The sequence below is a fragment of the Petromyzon marinus genome, chromosome 16 (assembly GCF_048934315.1).
Source record: "Petromyzon marinus isolate PM22_M1 ecotype Great Lakes invasive population chromosome 16, UKy_Petmar_22M1.pri1.0, whole genome shotgun sequence".
Taxonomy (NCBI): domain Eukaryota; kingdom Metazoa; phylum Chordata; class Hyperoartia; order Petromyzontiformes; family Petromyzontidae; genus Petromyzon; species Petromyzon marinus.
The window spans coordinates 2,810,449-2,834,387 of record NC_133682.1 but is presented as its reverse complement, the minus strand read 5'-3'; the positions used below and the strand labels follow the sequence as shown (position 1 = coordinate 2,834,387).

The following is a 23,939-nucleotide window of genomic DNA, read 5'->3' as shown; positions in this document are numbered from 1 at the left end:
ATATGCGGCAATACTACGGAGCACTCGAGACAACAGCGTTCAAGGACGAGTATAATTTCAAGTAATTGTACAATAACAGCATTTATTCAATTGCATCGCGTCATAATGAAACTTTTTTTAAAGACATTGTTTTCCGAAAGTAGCTCGGAGTAAAATGCATAGGAAAGCATTAATTTGATAATTATATATAGTACATATATATTACAGCCCTTTGTAAATCCACTGCTGAATGAGGACATCCATATACCATGACGATAACAGGGGGTTGTTTGGCTATACTTCACCACGCTGGTCAGTGCGGGTTTGTGCAGAAGGTAAAGCCCAGGTGCAGTTCAGATATCACTAGTAACTGATGTGAGCTGTGGCTGGGAATCAAACTTGAGGTTGCTGGGTTTGTAGCGCGGTGTGCTAACCATGGCACCACCGCTCACCCGATGTGTACATAAACAACCAATATTGGATAATCCAATTACCGCTGCTTTGGTGCACGAGATAACCGGGCACTCACCTTCTCCCAGCTCACGGTATGCCAGTCTCCATTCTGCAACACTAAACCAAGGGTGGGTCATCAAAGGGGTTGGTGAAATAGACACGGTTAAGAGAGCAAAACACAATCAAGCACACACGCAGATTGCACAACGCGTTCCAACACACACACACACACAACCCTTCCCACTTTGGAAATATTTTATTTGCAACAATAACGGCCAAGCTGGAGCCAAGCGCGGCGGGAAGCGGTGCGTTGTCCCCGCGCCAGGACGAGATAACGGGAGCTCAGATAGCGGCTCTGCTGATAGGGAACGTCTCAGGCGGCAGGGCAGGGACACCAAGCAGAGTCCGTTTGGGTCGTGTGTCCAACCTTTTTGGGAAACCCTTCGATCAGTGTGTCTGGTTTTCAAATCGGGTAAGTCCCTAAAGAGCAAACGCAACCTCATGCCCACACTTAATTGATATTGGATCATTTTTAAGAGAATTATCATGCCTACCAACCAATTTCGGACAAATGGACAGAGCTCGTGGATAAATGCTTTCAATGTAAAACGTCAACAAGCTTGGGCCCTTTAGAGCCAAGTGAAACTGGAAGAGTTACAGCCCACTGCTGGGCTATCCGTGCGACACCACTGCAGAAAATAACCGAGATGACCAACAACAGAATGAGTAGCACTACCTTTACCACACTTGGCTGTAAATAAAGGTCACAAGAGCTGTAACGGAAGCTAACAGTCCCTCCGAATGTAGATACAATGTCATTATACTCGAGCCAAATTTCCAACAAGAATAATTGAATCAGCTAAGTTGCTGCAAGTTACTGCAAGAACCGAATACATTAATAATCACAAGTCAATGGCACCCATTAACACCACTTGTGCTACTACCCTTTGGCAATACAGCTGCTGACCATATCACAATATCACACTTTAGGCTCCAGAAAAGACGAGTAATAAATATAAGAATAACGGAAATCACCTAATCACTATGGAGGTCAAACTGAAGGAACATCAATTGCATTCAAGAGGAGACCAGGCCCCAAATTAGCCTCCTGAGCTTTGAGATAGGATTTTGTACGTGTGTGTGTCAACCATTGGTGTCGTTTCAAACTATACAATCTGGCATTATTACCTTGTGTCGTCTTCTTCTTATTGACTTCCCTGTCAGCTCGGTGTCTTTTCTGGGAAAAGGATAAGGCGTGACATTTCTCTGAAAAGTGTCAATCCTTAGGAGGCTCAAACAGAAAATAAAACGATGCGGCAATTTGTACACAAGTTGAACACATGATCGGTGAGAGCATAACCAAGGGATTTCGTTGCTACCAAACCGAGACACGTTATAAGCCTTATTTAATATGCAGAACAGAAAATGTACATTTTTATGATTTAAAAAATATTCGTGTTAAAGTCAGAAAATACAGTTACCTGCAGCAAGAAGACTGACTAAACTTGTTAAATTCTCACTTACCTTATTTTTATTACGTAACTGTTATGCAACTGAACATATAAAATGGAACAACAAGTGGACTAATGCTGCATCCCCACGACGACTCGACACGAGATCTGAGCCGCGCTTGAGCAGCCTGACTCGGGTTTTGTCCCAACTCGCTGATCCACGGGTTCCATTACTCACCACCTCCATAACCCCCCTGTCTCTCCCTCTACTCTCCCTTCCCTCTACGGTTGAAAGGAAGTAATCAGATGTCATTTAACTTGCGCTACATAATATTTGCCCACTTTCCAGTTTTCTAACCCGGTCAAGTGGGCCGTTAAGATGCCCCGTGGTAACCCAGCATCGGTGGGGGTATAACTCACGTAGTCCTCAATTATCTCCTTGAGCGCGGCCACGACAAGGATGAAGATGAGAGGCATGAGAGTTGTGTAGCGCCCTGTCGGAGACACCTCTGGGATTTGCTGCTCAAAGCGCGGAGGCACAAAAAAAAGGGAGCGGCACAATTAGCATCGTCACAAAAGTGCCATTTCTCCAAGCAACGTCCACGGCGCTGCTAAAAGTGGAACAAGGGAGAGAAAAAAAAACTGGAAAATGTACGAGTCGGTAACATAGCATTGCTTTCCGAGATAAGCACACACCTAGTGCTTTGGGCGAGCCTAGTCGTCAGCGGAACACACATCCGTCTTTATCTCTGGCTGCCTCGCTATGCTATTGAACATGGCGGGATTGACCACGCCTGACCAATGCACAAGCAATTTTGAATCTTTGCTGAACACGCTCTCACCACGAATGAGCTTTGCAAAACTCCTGGATTTCCATTCGCCTTTTACCGGAGGCAGCTTTTGTGCTTTTCTAACATTAGCCCTCATTTGGCTCGAGGCAAAAATCTGCGCATTGCCTTCGCGCGATGCCATGTGGCCCACACGCGTAATCACTTTTCAATGTGTACCCCGTGCTCCAGTAAAATACAATCTAGAAAATGGACGCTCGTAACTCTCCATACAAACACCGACACGCATTGGATCTTGCCATTTCGTTTTCTTGATTGCACACAATATTTACCATGCACGACTTGTTTTTTTTTTATAAACCCACCACATTCTTTCATTTGATGTGTGCATTTAAAATCACGAGTGTATTTTTGGACCCCAAGCAACGTCTTCATTGGCTTGCTATGTCAAGAAATGGCTGGGGAATTTTCATTGAAAGTGCCGCTGAAAACTGATACTGTACTATCCTTGGTTCTTTCGGTAAAGTCACGTAGAAGGGAAACAATAATCATTGGAAGGATTTGATAAACCATTTCGGGTCTTAATTGATTGTTCACGCTTACGGTGGCTTTCAGACCGCATCCATTATTTTCGTCTCTCCCCTCCTCTTTTCCGAACATAGATGGACTCATCCATCTGAATAACTGCCAAAATCGCTCTCCGTGGTGCTAACGTGAAAAAAACCCGCCACTTTTTTCAAATTTTCTTGCTGTGGTTTTCACACCTGATGATGATTGCTTGTGTTGCAGTCGAAACGTCGTGATAATTTTATTGTTTTATATTTTTATTATTTTATTGTTTCCCTTCTACGTGACTTTACCGAAAGAACCAAGAATATGAATCCCTGCAGTCACGAAAGCTTTGAATCAAAATTTGATACTGTACTGTTTATCAATCATACTGTTGCAATGGCCAACAAGCTCCATTAATTATAACTAAATAATTCACTAAATATCAACATGCCAACTCTGAATTTTAATTAATAAACATAAATGTCAACAAGCCACTCACGGCTCACACTGCATTTGTACAGATTGAAGTTCCTGGAGGGCCTCTAAATAATTGTGAGTGTCATCAGCATTTGCTGGCAACAGCAACTAATGAATTACACTTTGAAGGGCAGGGCAATGTAATCACAGGAGAAAAAAAAACAATATTTAAAATTCCAGAATGGGGGGGGGGGGGTATATTGTTAAGCAAACCCTGCAAAATAACAGAGGCCCTCCCTTCATTGTTCGGACCAGGTGAGAAACCCACTTAAAACGGAAAGTCTCTTATCAGGCGGGGTCTGGGTTAAAAGACAAACACGGGAAATAAAAGACAAATGCACAAACATACAAGGTTAAACAAGGGATGAAATATCTATGTTGATAGAGGGGAAAACAAACATCTAATCATGAATAATTATATGGACAGACTGGTCTCCACAACATGAAAGCGAAATTGTCACCACTGGCTCAGGGCTTTCAACGGAGATAAGTGCCACCAACGCTCCTGGACATCTGTGCAAAAGAGCTTCATAGCTCATCGGATTTATCCAGTATAAATAAGGCTTCTCATTCTGAAATGACCGCAAGAATACAAACTCGATATGCTTTGTTGTCGACAGGCTCAGTCCAACTTTGGTAAAAGTGAGCGTAAAGCGAGTGTTTTCTCTTGAGGATACAATTGTAAACAGTCGATACATTTTTTTCGTTCCACAGGGAAAACAGGACACTTCGGAATTATGAATTTCGCAACTGGCTTCGGACCACCAGTGGAAGTGGCACCCAATGCACGTGCGATCAGGGGGAAATTTAAGACCCGATTAAGTTGTTGGCAATTGTCCTCTCTGGCAAGACAAGTATCCCTTTTGACAAAAACCTGCCAATGTCTCCATTAAAGTGGGGCAAATTGCCAAGGAAACGCGTTTCTACCTGCAACCATTACGTGTGGACAGCCGAAACCACGGCACGACCTGTCACGTGCGTAAACAGGTCTCCATCAGCAATCAACACACGCGCGCAGGACTGCGTGCAGCCCTAACCTCACTCTTGCCCCTAACCCAGAGGTAGTCCACGATTCATCAATTTCCGCCACCTGAGCTGCAGTGGCAATGTGAATTGTGTCACCCTCACCTGCAGGAGGGCAATGAAGAGGAAGAAGAGGTTGGCCGCGCGGCTGAACTGCTCGTACAGGAAGCGTGGCAGGAAGGTCAGAGCGTTGTACTTGGCCGTGCTGTGGAAGCAAGACCACACATTTGAACGTACAGTATGTACGTACACTGAACTTCTCTCGCACTCTACGTAGCCAACCGTGCTAATCGTTTTTTTGTTCAGCCCTCTGTCAACCTTCTGCTGGATAAAGGCCTCCCCATGCCCTGTCAGTCAACATGGAGATTGTCCGACCCCACGCTGGTCAGTGCGGATTAGCAACGGCAGGGGCCACAGAGGTGGGAACACAGAAGTGCAGTGCAGCAGTATTACTCTTGGGGAAGTTGGACCGGTTCAGACATCACTCACCACTGATATTCGCCGTGGCCAGGAATTGAACCGTGGTACATTACATTATTAATCGTTGTGCACGTATTACTCTAGTTTTCCATAATATCATGTCCAGGACTGCATCAACAATATTCAACAATGCTTCAATACATTTATCTGCATTCACTTCATACCAGAAACGTATGCAACCACCTCTTCATATGAAGCAGTGAAATGTATTTAATCTGGGTGGTGATTGAATTCAATGATTCATTATGAGTTTTAACACGATGGTGAATATAGAAGCCACATGTAGCTGCTGTGGTCATGCGTTACAGACAAGTTGAAAAAAAAATGTGCACACGCAATTCGATGCATGTATCCTGAGTTTATATCTAATCAATATTAAGAATCAGTATTAATTAATAAATCAATACTTCATTATACTACTGCTCTATATGAGCGAGAAGTCAAACAAAAGAACGAAATGAGCAACGACGCATATATGTGTGATCGTTTTTCGTATTGGGTTCTGTCAAAGTAATGACAACCCGCAATGTCAAATGCATTAGCATTTAAAGTGTGTATTATGTATGCAGAACTTATACGACGTAAAAAAAAAGTTTGCGACGCTTAAGATTACAATTTCATGAGACACAATTATCATGGTTGAATGTTACTGGCATTGTGTCAGTGTGAGGTTTTTCATTTAAAGTCATGTAACAAGAAATACTCTTTCAATCCAAAAAGTTACCGCCACTTGAAAATATATATTTGTATCAGTGGCAGTCCAACATTACGTTCATTGCAAGGTATAGCTGCCCATATATAAATGTAAAAAAATGTAAGATTCAACACATTATTCCACAGTTGTATTCTAAAATATAGTGTGACCCCTGACAGAGTTCATGTAATTTCCTCTTGTGGCTTAGGGCCACCATCACAGATGATCACCCAACACTTATTTGAGCAGGGAGGGCACTTTCGACTTCCTGACTCTTAAAAAAATATGACGACAGAGTCGCAGTGAAAGGACAGAATACGTTCGGATAGAATACGTTCGGATAAACCGGACGACCAGGATTCCTCCTGGTCGTCCGGTTTATCCCCCCCGCAGTTAGAAACATGCATTGAGATTGTTTAGATTATTTTTCTGCTGTAAATTTTTAAGTGATAAGCCACTTTTGAGCTATTGCTTGTGGCCAGGTTGCATCTGAAAAAGAAGTGAATACCTCAGTGGGGTTTGCCTGGTAGGATGGCGACGGTTGAGTTGTATTTGTGTGTGCCTGGGTGAGTTGTTTACCTTTCTTGTACTTTGCACTCCTTACGTGTGTTCGTATACTGTTTGTTGTTGTAACGTCCTTACCTGCCCCGACTGGACATCTGTGAAAAAGAGCTTTATAGCTCATTGGATTCCTCCCAGTATAAATAAATATTCTGATATTCACCGCAGGGGCAAAGTGATGACACCATCTCATGTGCAGGAGCGAGATGGATTGTGGCACCGCACGATCATGAGAGATGGCAGCAGCTTATGGGGGCCTTCACCCAGCAATAGATTGATCATGGCTGATGAGGATGATGAAGACGATGGCAATGTAGCAATCATACGGCACGGTACAACTTCTGGAGTCACGATTGCAGGTCAAAAATGAAGGGACAGAAGCAGTGTGAATCTCCCTGCTCACCTGACGCGGTTATTGCAGAAGCGCTGCTCCTGTGGCCGATTGATGACTACCACGCGGAAATCCTGCTGGTCTGCCATGGACGTCGCCGCCGACATTTCCTCGTCAGGACGCGAGTAGCCTGCGTGCACACACACACGAATCCATCCTCGGCTCATTCCCTTAGACTGTTGGGACAAATGCCGAGCCTTCCCCCTTTCTCCTCTTCCGCTAGTTTACACATGGCGGCTGACGACGAGGCTGGACGAATTTTCTTCCGCTCCTTATTTTCTCTGGTCATGGCGACCCCTCTCCGCAGACCTATGTTTGTTTTAAGTCCTCCTCTTTAATGTCATCATCAGGCCACCTCCTGCGTGGACTGCCTCTACTTGTCGCTCTCTCCACACGGCAGTGCAAGGACACTGATGGTAACTTGTCGGCCTCCATTTCAAGTACGTGCCAAAACTAAAGAATACCACTTCTTTTGTATCTTTTGCAGCAAAGTCTCCTTCTGGACTACCTTTTTGTTTATGCTCACATCGCTTCGTTTTTGCGCTCTCGATACTTGCAGGAAACCATAATACTGTATGCGCTTGCTAATAGCAATTATTTATTAAGGCCTGAACAGCGAATGGATTGGTCAGGCCAGCACCACACGTGCCCGGCTGCTTTATATCTCCAGTGCTTGTCTCGAAACGGTACCAGATCATTTCATTTAAGTTTCATTTATTAGGTATAGCCCTGTGAGCCATGCGGCTCGTAAGTCGGATGAAACCGCAACAAACAAAATTTGAACACAGATCATATACTCGACTTTGGATGAGTCGACCTCGGGGAGACCCAAATCAGGTAAATATTGCAATTTTCATCTAATGTTATCCAGTATAGCCAGGTACTCGAACGCAGTTCACCTGGACGATCGCGTACTGCACCAAACCACTATACAACTGCACATACACGTGTACGGATTCACACGCAACACGCATGCCCGCACACACAGCGATCCCTGGTATGATGGTTTAACATTTAAACATCTGTAAGGTCTTCAAACACTTTACATGTTATACTATACAGGCTTGCAGACCTGAAGAGAGACTAAAATAGGCTTGTTTCACTGCACATAAACAAAGTCACAAACAACTGCATGCAAATCAGAGATGCTGAAAGTGACATGGGTAAAACAGTGTGGCGTAATGCACGCGGCTGTAATCCATAATTGAACAAGCGAAGCGTGAATGAGCATACAGGAGTACGGTATATCTGTCCATCTCACACACAAATGTAATTGAAGAGAGCAGTGAGGTATTGAATCGGCCACTGGTTTTGGGGTCACCAGAGGGCCACTGATGCTAATACTGCCTCAAAGGGAATGATTTGCACTCTATATGAATAGGCTTTCCCCTTTTATCTGGCAACAAAACAGGTATCCATACTCTTTGGTTCTTTCGGTAAAGTCACGTAGGTAGAAAAATAAATAGATCACGACGTTTCGATCGCAACACAAGCAATCGTCATCAGGTGGGACAACCACAGCAAGAAAAAACTGCTGATGTAGCCTACTTCAGCAGTTGTCCCACCTGATGACGATTGCTTGTGTTGCGATCGAAACGTCGTGATCTATTTATTTTCTACCTACGTGACTTCACCGAAAGAACCAAAGAGTATGGATTCCTGCAGTCACGAAAGCTTCAAATCAAGAACAAAACAGGTGTTAAGATGCTAAAACAACAAACTGAAACCTTTTCAAAGGAATCATGTCTGCATTAACCACAGATTCTTGTGGTGAAAATACAAACAAAAAACATGCTCTGATAGTATATGCATTGTCTGATTGAAACTTATTGGTCCACACCAGACAGCTTTCTTTAGAGCCTAGTCTCAAACAGTGTTAGACCAGAGGACGCCAAAAGGCGAACAGCACAAAGACAATGCCACGATCAGGACAATGAGAGCTCGGGGTGAGCAGCTACATCATGGGACCTCCTTTGCAAGTATCAAAATATAAGAAAAAGTGTTCCCCTTTTTTTTGTTCCCCTTGCAAAAGGTTTCAGTGCCACAAAAAAGGGGAAAACCTCTTCTTATATTTTGACACTGGCAAAGGAGGTCCCATGACTTGGACGGTCTATTTTACCCTGCTTTAGACAATACGTTTACAATATATCCCAAAGTTATATTTTTCCCTTGCTTAGTTGTCCAGCCTATAAGCACGTGAATGCTTGGCGTGTTAAAATTTCCAACATGTAAAATGGGATATTTTCCTTCAGTGCTTGATGCCGACTTCGCTACAATTCATTGGCCTACATGAACAAAGGCCTAAATATCTCATTTTCATGAACCACAGAACTCAAGGGGGGTAACTCAAGTGGTGTTTCCCCCCTTAAGCCCCATTACAAAAAAATGTTTTAGACAACTCGAGTTGTCTGCCGAGGCTGAATTTGGGCTGACCAGAAATATCAATACCATGGTGAAAGACTCTGCCGAACTCACTTGATAACCTGAGCAACTCGGAAGGTCCTGGAAGTGCTTCTTATTTTAAATCAACTCGGAGATGTTTCTGGGGAAAAAAAACCTGGCCAATCTGAGTCGAGTCGATTCTCGTTCGCTGCCCACTGGAAAGAAGTCCGAGTTTCAGCATTCACGAATCCGCTTCAAGAACTGGTGTGTCTTTTTGGAACATGCGACTGCAGTTTATTTTGGTAAAGTTAATTACTAATAAGCCTATAATTTGACATTAATCCCTGAAGGATACGCATTAGTATGATTATTGTTTTTTCCCAACTGCAAAAATATTTGTCATTGCAGCAACATGTCCCTGATATACTGGAGTAGCCAGGAAATTTAATCAACGTGAAGAGCTGCAAGATACAAAATTAAGTGGTCGTTCATAAAAGTTGTAAGTGGCATTGAGCCAGAAGAACAATGAGAAAAAAACCATAGAAATGAAAACTAATACATTTCATAATATTTAATGATAATTTATGCTGCGCTGACCCAATCTGTCTGTAATGCGCAGTAAAAATCACAGACCAGGGCAGACCTGGCATGGCTTGTGCTGTGCGTATTGCTTCTCTAAAATCAACAACTGTGTACATTTAACACTGTAAAGCCCCCTCCTGCTGGCAGTGGGTTAAGAAAAAAAATCACAGCTGACAATTTTTGTAACCAACACATAGAAGCCGATGTACCCAAACAGCGCCAGTAAAGCTTACCGGCAGAAATCCCACAAACATGTAAATGTAAATAAATCTCACAATAATGACTTCCCTGTTACACAAGACTAAAATAGCTTCTGTACCTTCAACAGCTCATCCAGATACAGTATAGATCAAGCGAGCTGTTGATGAAAGTATGTGACAAGTATGCACAAGCCATTGTTTTTTTTCCAAAACATCATTAAAAATTCATAAAAGGTTTTTGGGTTAGATCGCGATGGCCGGGTTTTGTGCATTGAACAAAGAAATATTAAATTATCTCAAACAACTTTCGGCAGTGGCAGAAAATGCTTGCCAACAAGGCCACTCAATTGATTTTGATAACGTTGAAGTGTTATGTAAAACTAATTATTACTGGCCAAGACTAATTTGAGAATCCTTTGAAATTGAGAGAAATACAAATAATTTTAATCGCTCTGACAGCTACAGGCTTAGTGCGGCCTAGAAGCGTATTAATAATACATATTCCAATTACAATTCCTTACAGGGGGAAACGCATACTAATTCACTGATTACTAACGTAGTATATTACAATAACCCCCCCCCCTCCACTTCTGATTTCTGCACCTGATTGGGTATAGCGATTGGGTTCAGTTATTAAATAATACACATAACAACTCCTTATAGAGTAATCATAACAATTAACTGATTACTAATCTATTATATAATTACAATACCCCCCCCCCCTTCGGCCTCTGATCTCTGCACCTGATTGGGTGAAATGATGACGTCACCCTGCTGCTCGATTTAAGCAGGTGGAGGGCTTCACTATTTTGGCAAATCGCCCGATGATGCTGGATGTAAATACCAGCGAAACGTCATACTCAAAATTGTAAATGTTGTGGATTTACTCTTCAACACACCGGTGGGCTAAAGTGGTGAACTATGTCTTTTGTCAACGTGACACATTTTGGAGCCGTCCATAAATGACGTCACGCGATTTTGGCCGATTTTTGACCCCCCCCTTCCCCCCTTTGTCACAGGGCGTCACAAAAAGTCAGACCCCCCTCAAATATGACGTCACAAAGGTCTGCCCCCCCCCCCAAAAAAAACTCATTTACATTTAGAAAATAAAACATGCTTCAAATCACTTTAAACTATTGTCATTGTAGTGCGTATTTAATGTTGCGCTGCACTCTGATGTTGTAGTAGAAAACACTATTAAAAAGGTGTTGAAAAGCTGAAATTTAGCATAAAATTCACTCGAAAATATTCAACGTCTAACTAAAACTGCAGATGTTCAGAATATATTGAAATTCTCTTATAATTATAAAATATTCAAAGTAATTATAACTATAAAAAAATACTTGAAACTTTGTAGTAGAACGAAGAAATATGGAGAGTAGAATTATAACGATCACATATTAATTCCACAGAATGAAAAGCCCTGGTAGAATCATTAGAATCAAAATGTTTAATAACAATCATTCAAAAAATTTACAAAATGTATGCTTCTCCATTCTCCCATGGAGAAGCAAAATGATCCTTCGTGGAATAAATAAAAGGTGACCTCAGTAAATTTAAATAATAAAAGAGTTAATCATGAAAATTAATCGAAATTAGTGGTCATAACAATTCTGTTCAATTGAATGTATTTAAAATTGCGCATTTTGATGTGACGTCACATTTCTCAAACCCCCCCTCGTCACACATCGTCACAAATGTCTGACCCCCCCTCTCCCCCTCGGTGCGTGACGTCATTTATGGACGACCCCTTTTAACTGATTGGCTGTCGGGTGGTGGAGGGCTGCGACATTTATAAATAACGCGACCCAACCCAAAAACCTTTATTATGAATAATATTGGTCGCGAAAACCTACGTGTTAAACTGATCATTAAAAATTTAAGGAAAATTATCCCACCCCACTCAGCAGGAGTACAGTAGATGGAAAGCACCATTTGTAAATGTAGGAAGGACACAGATGCGTTGTGTATGTATGTTGTGTGTGCGTCTTCTGCACACTCGTAAACAGATACACGCATGCACCACCCGTGCTACGGCAAACCGAGCCCAGTAAGTAATACGGTCCGGCTCTTCACGATGTCCAAACCCTGGCCGGATATCAGCGGCCGGGAGCACAATGCAGCGGGCTGACTGTGCACAAAACAGCCACACGACGCTGGGACCCAACTCCCCAGGAGGGACTGCCAGCGCTGATAAAGGCGCAAAAAAAACTGCAAACCACAACACTAATTCGACCTCGAATAACATTCCCCTTAATCCACCCCCAACAGACATTACTTTCATTTGTCTTCAATTTAGTGTACGCATATTCCAGGTTTTTTTGTTTGTTTTACTTGAAATTAGAATGAATGCTGTCCATGAAGGTACTGTAATATCGTTAATTACTGCGGTGTTAATATTGGTTGCAATCAACATGTCACCGTTTGAAAATTACGCCCCCCCAAAAAATTCTCAATTTCAGGGCTGCAACCTTTACATGAGGACAGCGGTTTCAATGGATCATGCACGATTTCCCCAACACATCCCAATGAACATGACTTCTAGGTGTCAATAAATCTACGACCGCATCACTGTTCGCGATGCCGTTTCCGCAATAGGTGCGGTCAAAAAGAAGAAGCGTCGTCGCAGGCCCCTTGTTCTCGGCACAAACCTGACGGCACCCTGAGCATCTCCATGCTGCGCTCCATCATCCCAGCGTCTCTCACTCCCTGGTGGCCGGGCAGGGCAGGGCCGGGCAGGGCCGGGCAGGGCCAGGCAGGGCGGAGTGCGAAACACCCACGGAGCTCACCCCACGGCACACCAGCGGGTGGCCACACCACACACGGCCGTGGGCCAGGAACCCACGGCAGAACAACGGTCACCCACGAAACGCCACCAACATTTAAGTCAGCATTCTTCCCCTCCTCCTAAAAACAAAACAGGTCGTGCTTAAAGCCGAACAGAAACTACAAACGGCATGTAACAAAAAGTGCCCTGTTATGACACGCACATACATTAGAAAGATTTTTTTTTGGTAAATTGCTGTCAAATAAAATCAAACTCCCCAAGCTTTCATCTTGATTTGAAGCTTCCCCAAGCTTTGTAGGGCTTGAGTGAGGTGGAATCCGCCTGCGAACGCTTTCACCGCTGGAACATTCCACGGGCTCCTCCTCGCGTGCGGTGGCCGCTCACGCCTGCCCCAAGTCGGTCTTGTCGGTCGGTCGGGGGGTGGCCGGCCGGGCGAGTTGTCGAGGCGAGCCAACGGGACGGGTTTGGCGATGGGCAGAGCGAGCCAGCCAGCCAGAGAGAGAGACAGAGATAAAGCCGCCAGCCGGCCACCACCACCACCACCTCCCTCCACTGTGAGCGAGTCAAGCGCAGCGAAACCCCGCCTCGCACGTCCACCCACCACCACGACTCACATTACGCCGGCCGCCTGTCGCGTACGGGCCATGTGACGGACGCCACAACAACAACAACAGAAAAGCTCCACCCACCCCCCCTCCCACGCCGCAGCCAACGCAACCGCCGCGGAATTCGGCCCCATCACCATCATCAACGAGGGTGGCTACATCACAACGCTGCAGCACTGCAGCACGGTTCAATATACACAAATACATCTCGCCTGCTGCTGCTGCTGCCTCGTCTCCCCCCCCACCACCACCAAAGACAAAGGTCCCCCGTATAGCCTTAACAGACTGTAGGGGCAAGTGCTGTTAGCGAGCACCTATGAAGGCCGGAATGGTACACGAGGGGGTGGGTGGCCAGCAACCACGCCCGACCGCCTTTGTCTCCCCAGTGGCGATGTTTACACACCGCACCAGGTACTCATTTGAGGCCGAGTCGACCTAGGGGAGGCCCAGGACCGGTTCAGATAATCGTCACCGGTTGTGTTCGCCGTGAGCGGGAATCGAACCCGGGTGACCAGGTGCATAGCGCAGTGCGCTAACCGTTACACCACCGCTCCTCACTACCACCCCCACCACCACCCCCACCACCACCAACCACCACCACCCACCACCCACCACAACCAACCACCAACCACCACCCACCACCCACCACCAACCACCAACCACCACCACCACCCACCACCACCAACCACCACCCACCACCATCAAGCAAGGTACACAACCAACACCAACGGCTTATTTATTTGGTCACATTGCACGATATCACTTGCATGTGGAGGAGGGCTCTACCATCAGCTGTGCAGGCTGCATTAGAAAGTCATCAAAAAAAAAGCTCCAGGGCACCACAACCGATATATGTGGCTCTCGAATCTTCCCCACCGTATATTTTAGACTACATCACCAATGTAATGTCATGATGCCTTGCAGTTATAATGCAGTACAGTTACAATACCTATCGAGCCATAAGGTTTACCCGTGTACAGGGAAATTTAGATTTCAGGTCCATGCGGCGGCGTACTGCCGTTTCAATACAAACAAATTCGTATTTCGTCTATTTGTTTTTGTGTTTCTCCCTTGTGATGGAACTTTGTAGGATGAACGTTGATATTTACAAGGCACGGGGTGACCAATAAGGTTTGGATTGATCTGTAATTAGGTAGGCACTGATAAGGGGTTGACAGGTTTGAGTTACTGATCATCGGGCAAAGGCAAATGGAATGCCACCGCTGTAAGTCTACAGACGCTGACGAGTGGCGTGGGAGTAGAAAACTCAAGCGCAGGGGCGTGTGGCTTGGAGGCTGTGCCCGCATACGCAGGTTCGGTCTTGCAGGGAACATTTTTGTTTAACGCAGTGCAGTGGCAAATGCCCGAAACCAAATGGGGAATCAGAGCCTCGCGTGTCACGCATGGGTTGCGGATGCAGTGACTCGCGGTGTGGCAAAGCTTCACTTCATGAAAGCATTGTGTGGTTGGTTGTCTTATTTGTGTCACGCGCCATCCATCATACGGGGCATTATTGTGCCTGACGTTCTATGCATTTGGAGAGCCTAAAGGCCATGGATGCCTATGAGAGTATGATCGTGAGAGGTTAAGATGGGGCCGTCTGTATGATGTCAAGATTAATCGCCTGCAATTGGCTAACGGGCACAAACATCTAAACAAGCTCTGAGCTGCTTCGTTACAGAATCTGAATGGGTGATATTGTAATAGAGTCATTCCAGGAAGCACCTTCACACCTAAGAGTGTTAAGCTTGTTTATTCATTACATGCATTTTGAATAAACACTACATTTATATTTGTACCTAGTTTGTCATTTTTAAATAATGACAGCACACATCCATTGGGAGCATCGACAAACGTTACCACCCACGACGTAACTGGATCAATGGTGTTATAAATGATAATGTACACAGCCCTTTTCCAATTCACTGATGAGTGATGACCTCTCCATGCCGCTGTGAGTGATGGGGGCCATTCCTGGAATCAAACTCAGGTCGCTGGGTTCAGTGCACTTATCCACCGCTCCACCCGTGCATCATTCTGTGCCATCATTAGACCTTCGCCAGTACCAAAATATAATAATAGGGTTTTCCCCCCTTTTTTCCGGCAACAAAACTGAAACCTTTTTACAAGGAATCATGTGTGCATTAACCACAATACACTTGTGGTCAAATGCAAACAAAAAAAACACTGATAATATATGCATTGTCCTTGAAACTGATTGGTCCACACCAGAGACGGCTTTCTTTTGAGCCTCGTCTCAATTGGTGCTAGTCTAATGATGTATATGCTTACCGAGCCCTCATTACTTTGATAGCGCATTGTCTTTGAGCTGTACGCCTTTTGGCGTCCTCTGGTCTAGCACCAATTAAGACGAGGCTGTGGACCAATCAGTTTCAAGGAAAATGCATCTCTTATCAGAGTATATATTTTTTTGCATTTTGACCACAAGTATTGTGGTTAATGCACACATGATTCCTTGTAAAAGTTTTCAGTTTGGTGTGTTAAGATGTTAACACCTGTTTTGTTGCCAGAAAAAAAGGGGAAAATCTATTATCATATTTTGACACTGGCAAAGGAGGTCCCATGATGTAGCTGCTCACCCGAGCTCTTATTACTCTGATAGTGGCATTGTCTTTATGCTGTACACCTTTTGGCATCCTCTCGTCTAACACCATTTGAGACGAGGCTCTAAAGAAAGCAGTCTGGTGTGGACCAATCAATTTCATTCAGACAATGCATATGTTAGAGTGGTTTTTTTGCACTCTGACCACAAGTATTGTGGTTAATGCAGACATGATTCCTTGTAAAAAGGTTTCAGTTTTGTTTCCATAAAAAAAGGGGGAAACCCCTATTATATTCTGTGCCATTTTTGTCATGTTCTGGAGCAACACCAAAAGCTATAATCAACTTATCTTCTCCTTTCATATGGCAGTGTTAATGAGTTATATTTTAATGTCTAGGTTGGTGAGCCAATTGAGGACATGAGTGATGATGTAATGTCTGAGATTAATCTGATTGTACAGTACATGTACAGTAATTTGTCAATCCACTGCTGGCTGAGGGCCTCCCCCATGACGATGCAGATCATGGGGTATATTTGACCATACTTCACCTTGGGACCTTTTTTGCCAGTATCAAAGTATGAAAAAATAAGAATAGGTTTTACCCTTTCTGGCCAATCAATTTCAAAGACAATTCATCATATATTATCAGAGCACGTTTGTTTGCATGTTCACCACAAGTACTGCGTGTGGTTAATGCAGTACATGATTCCATGCAAAATGTTTCTATTTGGTTGTTTGAACATCTGAACACCTCCCTGTTTTATTTCCAGAAAGGGTAAAACCTATTCTTATTTTTTCATTCTTTCCCTTGCTGGCCATTGCTGTTTGGTGAAGGCAAGGAGCATACACGTGGGAGCATAGTAGTACCTTACAACAATGGACGTTGCTGCAACTTAATGCCCACATGAGCCTATTACACCTTTCATACAGTTCTTATGACATCATCACCCATCGCACCTCTCTGGCGTGACGTCATGCTCCTCTAAAACACCCCCCCAGCGTGTGTGACGTCATCGACCCCTTTCGTCTCACACCGTAATCTCGCGTGACGTCATTACGCCCTTTCCACCCCCCCCACCCCCGAACCACACTCAATCAAAACTGGGTGTGGGGGGGGAGTTTCTCCTGCGTTAGACAGACGAACTAAGCGTATTATTATAATTATTACAGAGAAAATCCTAAGTATCTTGAAGGCGTATTATCTAGGTGAAGCACACTCCCCTAAGTGAAGATTGCCAGCCAGTCCAAGGTCCCCACACGCAGCCGTGTATTAAACTCCAGGAACATCGCCCTGAAATAATCGACCCACCCATCAGAATAATATTTGTTATATTTACTGGAGGAATCCGATGAGCAATTAAGCTCCTTCCCCCCCCCCCCCCCCTACAGATGGTCCAGCAGGGGCGGGACAGAAAGTTACAACATCAACAAAGAAAAGAATACAAAAAAAACACAGGATATGTGCCGTCTGCTTCCTTGAAATTTTAAAATACGCAGAAATAAACACCACTAGGCCATGGTGTATCAGCCTACAATTAGCTCAAGTGGATAAATATCTTTGCCTCAGGGGTATTTTTTTTTTAACCCGGGCTTACTGCCGATGTATGACTACAGTAACCGAACTGTACTGGCGTTACCGTCAGTGGGCTTACACGTAAAGCTACTGCGCTCAATTTCACACGCAATTGATGAATTCTGACGTTGTGCTTTATACCATTACAAATAATTCATCATTCATGGCAAGCAATGGAATCGGTTGGAATAAAACGGTGCGTTACTGCTCCTCGTCGTGCGAGTTCGCACAGGGTGTGATCCATTAATAGACAACACCTCTGCTGATTTCTATTAAAAAAGGTTTAAATACCGAGGTTGGTCGAGGCGTCTAGAGGCTCTGAAATACCGATGTAGTTTTTTGTTCTCTAAATTATCCTCATTGTTCGAGTGTGACATCTAGAAACGGATCACCCTGGATCAACTGCTGGCATGGTGCATGTCTTTCTCTCAAAAGAGCGAGCGATTCATTCGGTGAATGACAGCGTATCGATGCGAACGAAAATATTCAGACTCGAGTTTAAGCCATTGCAGTACATGCTTGGAGTCAAGGCTCAATGTCAAAAGAGGAAAAAAGAAAACCTAAATTTATCAGCGATGCAGTGGTTATCACATTGCACAAATGAACCCGGTGACCCGAGTTCCATTCCCGACTATGGCGAACACAAGTGGCCAAGTGGGATCTGAATCAATGTGAAATATGGTTAAAACATCTCCCCCATGCCCAACAGGTTATTGGGGGAGGTCTTCATTTCAGCAGTAGATTGCAGAACGCCTCAACATTATTATTAATATTATTACGACCAGGAAATACTTGACGAAATTACAATGCAGTAAATTTTGATTTAAAGCTTTCGTGACTGCAGGGATTCGTATTCTTGGTTCTTTCGATAAAGGTCACGTAGAAGGGAAACAATAAAATAATAAAAATATAAAACAATAAAATTATCACGACGTTTCGAATGCAACACAAGCAATCATCATCAGGTGTGAAAACCACAGCAAGAAAATTTGAAAAAAAATTATTGCTGTGGTTTTCACACCTGATGATGATTGCTTGTGTTGCAGTCAAAACGTCGTGAGAATTTTATTGTTTTATATTTTTATTATTTTATTGTTTCCCCTTCTACGTGACTTTACCGAAAGGACCAAGCATACAAATACAGTAGTTGGCTATTTTTATTACATTATTCAAAAGCTCTCCGTGGGGCAGTGCGTATATTATTAGAGCATGTTTTTGTTTGGAGAACAATATCATCCATAATTCTAGATTTAAAGCTTTCGTGACTGCAAGGATCCACACTCTTTGGTTCTATTCGGTAAAGTCACGTAGTGATTTTTGTTGTTTTATTTTTACCTACGTGACTTTACCGAATAGAACCAAAGAGTATCATCCATAATACAGGAGGGGTTTTTTTTTGGGGGGGGGGGGGTAACTAGATCGCTTTCTAACCCCCCAAAAAAAACCTGTATTATGGATGTGTTTGCTTACATGTTCACCAAAAGTATGTGTGGTTAAATGGAGCCGATTCCTTGCAAAAGGTTTATGATTGGTGTTTGAACATCTTAAGACTTGTTTTATTGCCAGAAAGGCTAAAACCTATTCTTATCTCCGTGTTAAATATTTATGATAAACAGCAGCGGCTTCCCAACCTGTGGTCTGCGAGGCTACTACTACTACAGGGGGGGAAGTCCCGTGGGGGAAAATAAACAATAATAACATCCTCACCAAGCGAAATGTACAATATACTCTTTGGTTCTTTCGGTAAAGTCACGTAGGTATAAAATCAGTTATTTGTTTTATTTAAAATAAAGTAAATCAGTGATTTATTGTATTTTATTTTAAAATAAATCGGTGATTTATTGTATTTTATTTTAAACCCGCGTGACTTTACCGAAAGAAACAACGAGCGTGGGTATTCCTGCAGTCACGAAAGCTTCAAATCAAGATTGAAATGTACAATGTCAAACACCTCCGAGGAGCGTGTGGCGATCTGAAAAAATTTGCGTTGGTTCAAAAAGACCCCGCACACTCCAGCAAGTTGGGAACAGGCGATGTCCAGCATCCACGTTTCACCATTACCCGAGTATTAATTCTCACCTATCACATGTTGACGACATACAAGAACTGAATTCCTCACATCATATGCATACTGATGTTTAAAAAAAGAAAAACTTACATCCCCAGCAAAAAAATGCATTGATGAAGTACACGCGCATCTTAAAATGTCATGTCAGTTCATGGGCCAACCAATGAAAGTGGAAGAGGAAAGCGAGCAAGGTGTAGGGGGGGGGGAGTTTGAAGTGAGATGCGGTGGATGAGCTCAAGTCAAGAGGCTGCCCTCTTCTATATGAACGATGATGCACTGACGCATCAATTTTACACTATGACTATACCATCCCCCCACCTTTACTTGGTCAATTCACGTGCACAGCGTCGCCTTCAACTGCCAGCTCTAGAACGTGGGAAAACGCCTTAGGTCATCTTGCGCAAGCCACGTTGCGCAGTGCTTAAACGTATTTGTTTACGGTTCAGTGCATTTCGCAGTTGTGTGCACTTTGAAAGTGAACGCACGTGAAACAGAGATCGCGGTGTAGCCGCACGAAATCCCGAGTAAACAGCTCAGGAAATCGGTCAAACAGTGCTACTGTACTCGCCATACGATGCGGAAACGAACCTGCACAGAAAGGAAAGGCTCTTAAGGTTGAACCAATTCCAGAAATGTCAGCTTGTAGTGCAGTTTTTTTTTAGTTTTAACACAGCCAGCGCTTACAATGGCAGTGGTACTTTATTTGATCAATCTTCCTATCACCGTTCTTGGTTTTTCATTTCACCCGACTTGCCTGCAGGAATGCTAATATACTAGCACCAAACAAAAGCAACAACGCCTCAAAGCAGACCACTACTTTAAGTCACCGCAGCTATAGGAGGCATGCATTTTGTATGCACCGATGGCTTTTAGATCAAAATGCCTTATTTGGCACACACCAGCACCCGTGAAATCAGACCAGCACACCATCAGACACCAGGACATGGCAGCGAATGAATGCCTTAAAGCAGCAGAGTGTAAATTGTGTTTTTGACAGCAGTGGTAGATGTCATTGCGTCTAAATGTAAAAGTGAAACTGCAGGGCGGAATGTGATGAAGTGCTTCTTTACTCCACCAACGCACTCGCTTCTTGCAGCTGTTTCCTTGGCAACCCGAACGACCAAAGGGACATTGGCTGACATCAAAATTGTGTCTTTTGAACCACCGTCCACCCATACCCAAACTCGTATTTTTATGGCTGTTAGATAACTCTGCAAAGTGATCGGTATAACGGGGCCATTGCCATGGGGTTTACAAGTACAAAAAAATCAGTGTTAATGCCAATTTTCAAAACCTTTTCATGCATGAAGAATCATTTTAATAAAATGTATAAAGTGGCAGCGTGTTAATGGCTGTTGTTTTTAACTAACCCTAAACTGAATAAGTTCTACATAACATGAGTATGTAATTTTTAAACATTCACTGGGAGATGACAATCTATCCGACCGACACAATGGGCAGGATCACACGGTGTTATTACCTTCATGATAATATACAGCTCCATGTCAATCCACACGACTGGAGGAATGCCTCACAACTGTGTGAGTCACATGGGTAGTTGGCCATGGTCTTAAATTAAACCCCGGTCACCAGGTTCAAACTGCTGTATCACAGTACCACATCATTGCACTACCAACAAAATTGTAATTATCAATACGTAATAAATTGCTTGAATTTAAAACACACACACAAAACAGCTCTGCTATTTGACCTGTGTAGGGCACACGCAATTGTGTTGCAAAGATACCGATCGGAATTACAATCGTCATGTCAAAAACATGGTATTACACACCATTTACTTTACAGGGCACTGACTTCCACATTCAGCACAAGGGATGTAAAATGTTTATCAAATTTCCGACAAGTCACAGCTGGTTACATTTCAAAACGATTCGAAGCAGCTGCATTCACTGAACCGATTTTTCGTGTGTCTAGAAGTATAACTGCCCTCGACTAAATTTGTTAATGGTCAGGAGCGCAGTGAATGATTTTAAGTGCTGCTTTGAGAGCACTCTAGCGGCAAATTTAGCTCTGACAGCATGTCAAGTGATTTGCCACCAAAGCAAAGACTTCCAAACAGTGGACAGCAGAGTCAACAATTACACAGATGCTGCTGCAATTATACTTTCTGAAATATCGTTTAAAATACTCATGCATCTGTGGCCTAATGTCGCAGGCTATAGTTTTTAAACTAATGTGTGGCCTGAATACTATGTCAAGAAAAGGTTTGTACACCCTTGTTTATAAGTTCCAATAACTTGGGGCGGAACGATGCATCAATTAATTCGTTAATATTGATATATGACGTTCACGGTACATGGATGAAATTGCGTTTTGTAAGAATGTTTTTTTCGATTGATATGGGTTGCATGTGAAGGGTTCACATCAACCGCGCAGCCACAAGAGATGCTACCATTCACAAAAAAACACACAAATAAATAAATCATTGAATTGAATCATGATCCTATATCGGGACATTCGAACTGCAGAGGGGGGCAAGTCGTTCCAACCGAAGCAAGGGTCATAACCAACTGTGCAAAGAATCCCATTACAGGGCTTTAACCAGGGCACAATTAAATCAATCGAGATAATATTTCCCTCTGTTGGACAATACACCACATTAAAACACACACACAGTAAACTATAGAAAACGCCGTCTCAGATTCACCTACCTTCCACGTCAATGTGCAATGACCATCCATCGACGTGGCGACTAGTGACACGGCATACACACCCATGTGAATACCTCCCAGCTCCAAACAAAACAGCGTCTGCATGAGACAACCCCTTTTACGAATTGCCAACGTGCTAGTTGTAGACTAGAAAGTCCAGTTTCTGGACCAGTTTCTGATGTAGAAACTGTGACGAACAAAAGGTAGCATCAACCTCAACCATCTGCCTACGATAACATGTGTACATGGAAAGTAATGTTTGAAGAATTTGTCCTGATAATACTATTTTACAGCCCTGTGTCAACCCACTACTGGATGAAGGTCTTCCCACACCTTGGCGGCCACAGGGATCGTTTTTACAATATTTAACCATCCATAATACAGGTTTCTTTTTGGGTTAGATCGCGTAAATATATAAATGTGTTGTTAAACCCGCCACCACCCGACACAGCCAATTAGTAAGGTTTGTCACGTAAACAGAAAGTACCAATTGGTTACTAGTACAGCACACCGGTGTGTTGGAGAGCAAAGCCACAACATCTACAATCTGTGTTGGCTTTGCTCTCGAGTAACGAATTGGCATGTTCTGTTTACGTGACAAACCTTACTAAATTGGCTGTGTCAGGTGGTGGCGGGTTGAACGACATTTATATATTTAGGTGATCTAACCCCAAAAAAACCTGTATTATGGATGATATTGGTCGCGAAAGCCTAAGTGTTAAACCAATATTTAATCATGCTGGTGCGTGTGGGTCACGCACCACCTCCGATTAGCACGGCTGGCTACGTACGGTGGGAAAAAAGTTCAATATACATAGAGGACAGGTTCAGATATCATGCAGCAAGGATGTTAACCATGAGAATCGAAATCAGGTTGCCGAAGGATTTAAAGCTTAATACAGTGGATAAATTATTCCGTATTGAAACAAACAGATACGTACAGGTAGGATAGTAATTACCGTAAAGAGCATATTATGCTAATACAGTGTTTGACAATTTGTAAGCACATTGTTTTCAGTTGCATAATTTTACGCATGGTAAAGCGTGTGGCCAGATTTTTCAGAAGTATGGTACGGTACTGTACAGTATATCAGCCCATTGCACACAAGCTAAGTTTCAAATGTATTCAGTTTCAAAAGAGGCCAGGATAGTCTCAATTTCAAGAGTGACCTGGGTACATTACTCTGCCAGTGGGCGGAAATGATTGCTATGTATAATCCCAATTGAGAAATTTGCGGGTAATTTTAGAACGTGTCAGATTTGTACCATGGCGCTGGAACACTACGGCCTGCTCTCACGAATAACATGAGCGGCTATTTCTGCCGCATTAATAGCCAGGGCGGCCGCTGGATTCGAACCGCAAAACCTCTGTAGCAATCGGCGAACGTGCCGCCAGTAGGCCATGTCACTTCCAAGTGGCAATGCAATCAACACCGTCACTCAGTGCAGGCCATTGTTTGATTTGTATCTGGCTTTTCTAGCCAACCCCTCAAAACCAAAAGCAGTGATCCACTTTTGCCCTCATGCTTGAACCACGTAACGCACACTTTGTACAGTGTGTATTTTTTTTCGCCTCCAACATAATTATAATCTACCACTATTAAATGAAACCACAGCTGCAATGTTCTTGATATTGTCAACCCATTACCAGAAGAA

The 23,939-nt window shown here is 43.5% G+C and overlaps 1 protein-coding gene across 6 annotated transcripts in view; it reads right to left on the bottom strand.

Moving 5' to 3' along the window:
* Positions 1 to 23,939, bottom strand: part of ATP8A1 (ATPase phospholipid transporting 8A1) — a 108,310-nt gene that overhangs the window by 79,372 nt on the left and 4,999 nt on the right. For 5 of the 6 annotated variants that reach the window (XM_076067424.1, XM_076067425.1, XM_032955508.2 and 2 more), the window contains 5 exons: positions 6,862 to 6,979; positions 4,829 to 4,928; positions 2,304 to 2,402; positions 1,621 to 1,669; positions 509 to 549 (listed from right to left, as the gene is read on the bottom strand). In XM_076067424.1, coding sequence (XP_075923539.1) covers positions 509 to 549; positions 1,621 to 1,669; positions 2,304 to 2,402; positions 4,829 to 4,928; positions 6,862 to 6,979 — 407 coding nt within the window. Of the gene's footprint in view, positions 1 to 508; positions 550 to 1,620; positions 1,670 to 2,303; positions 2,403 to 4,828; positions 4,929 to 6,861; positions 6,980 to 12,664; positions 13,365 to 23,939 lie in introns of those variants that run through there. The other variant, XM_032955509.2, reaches the window with a different exon arrangement.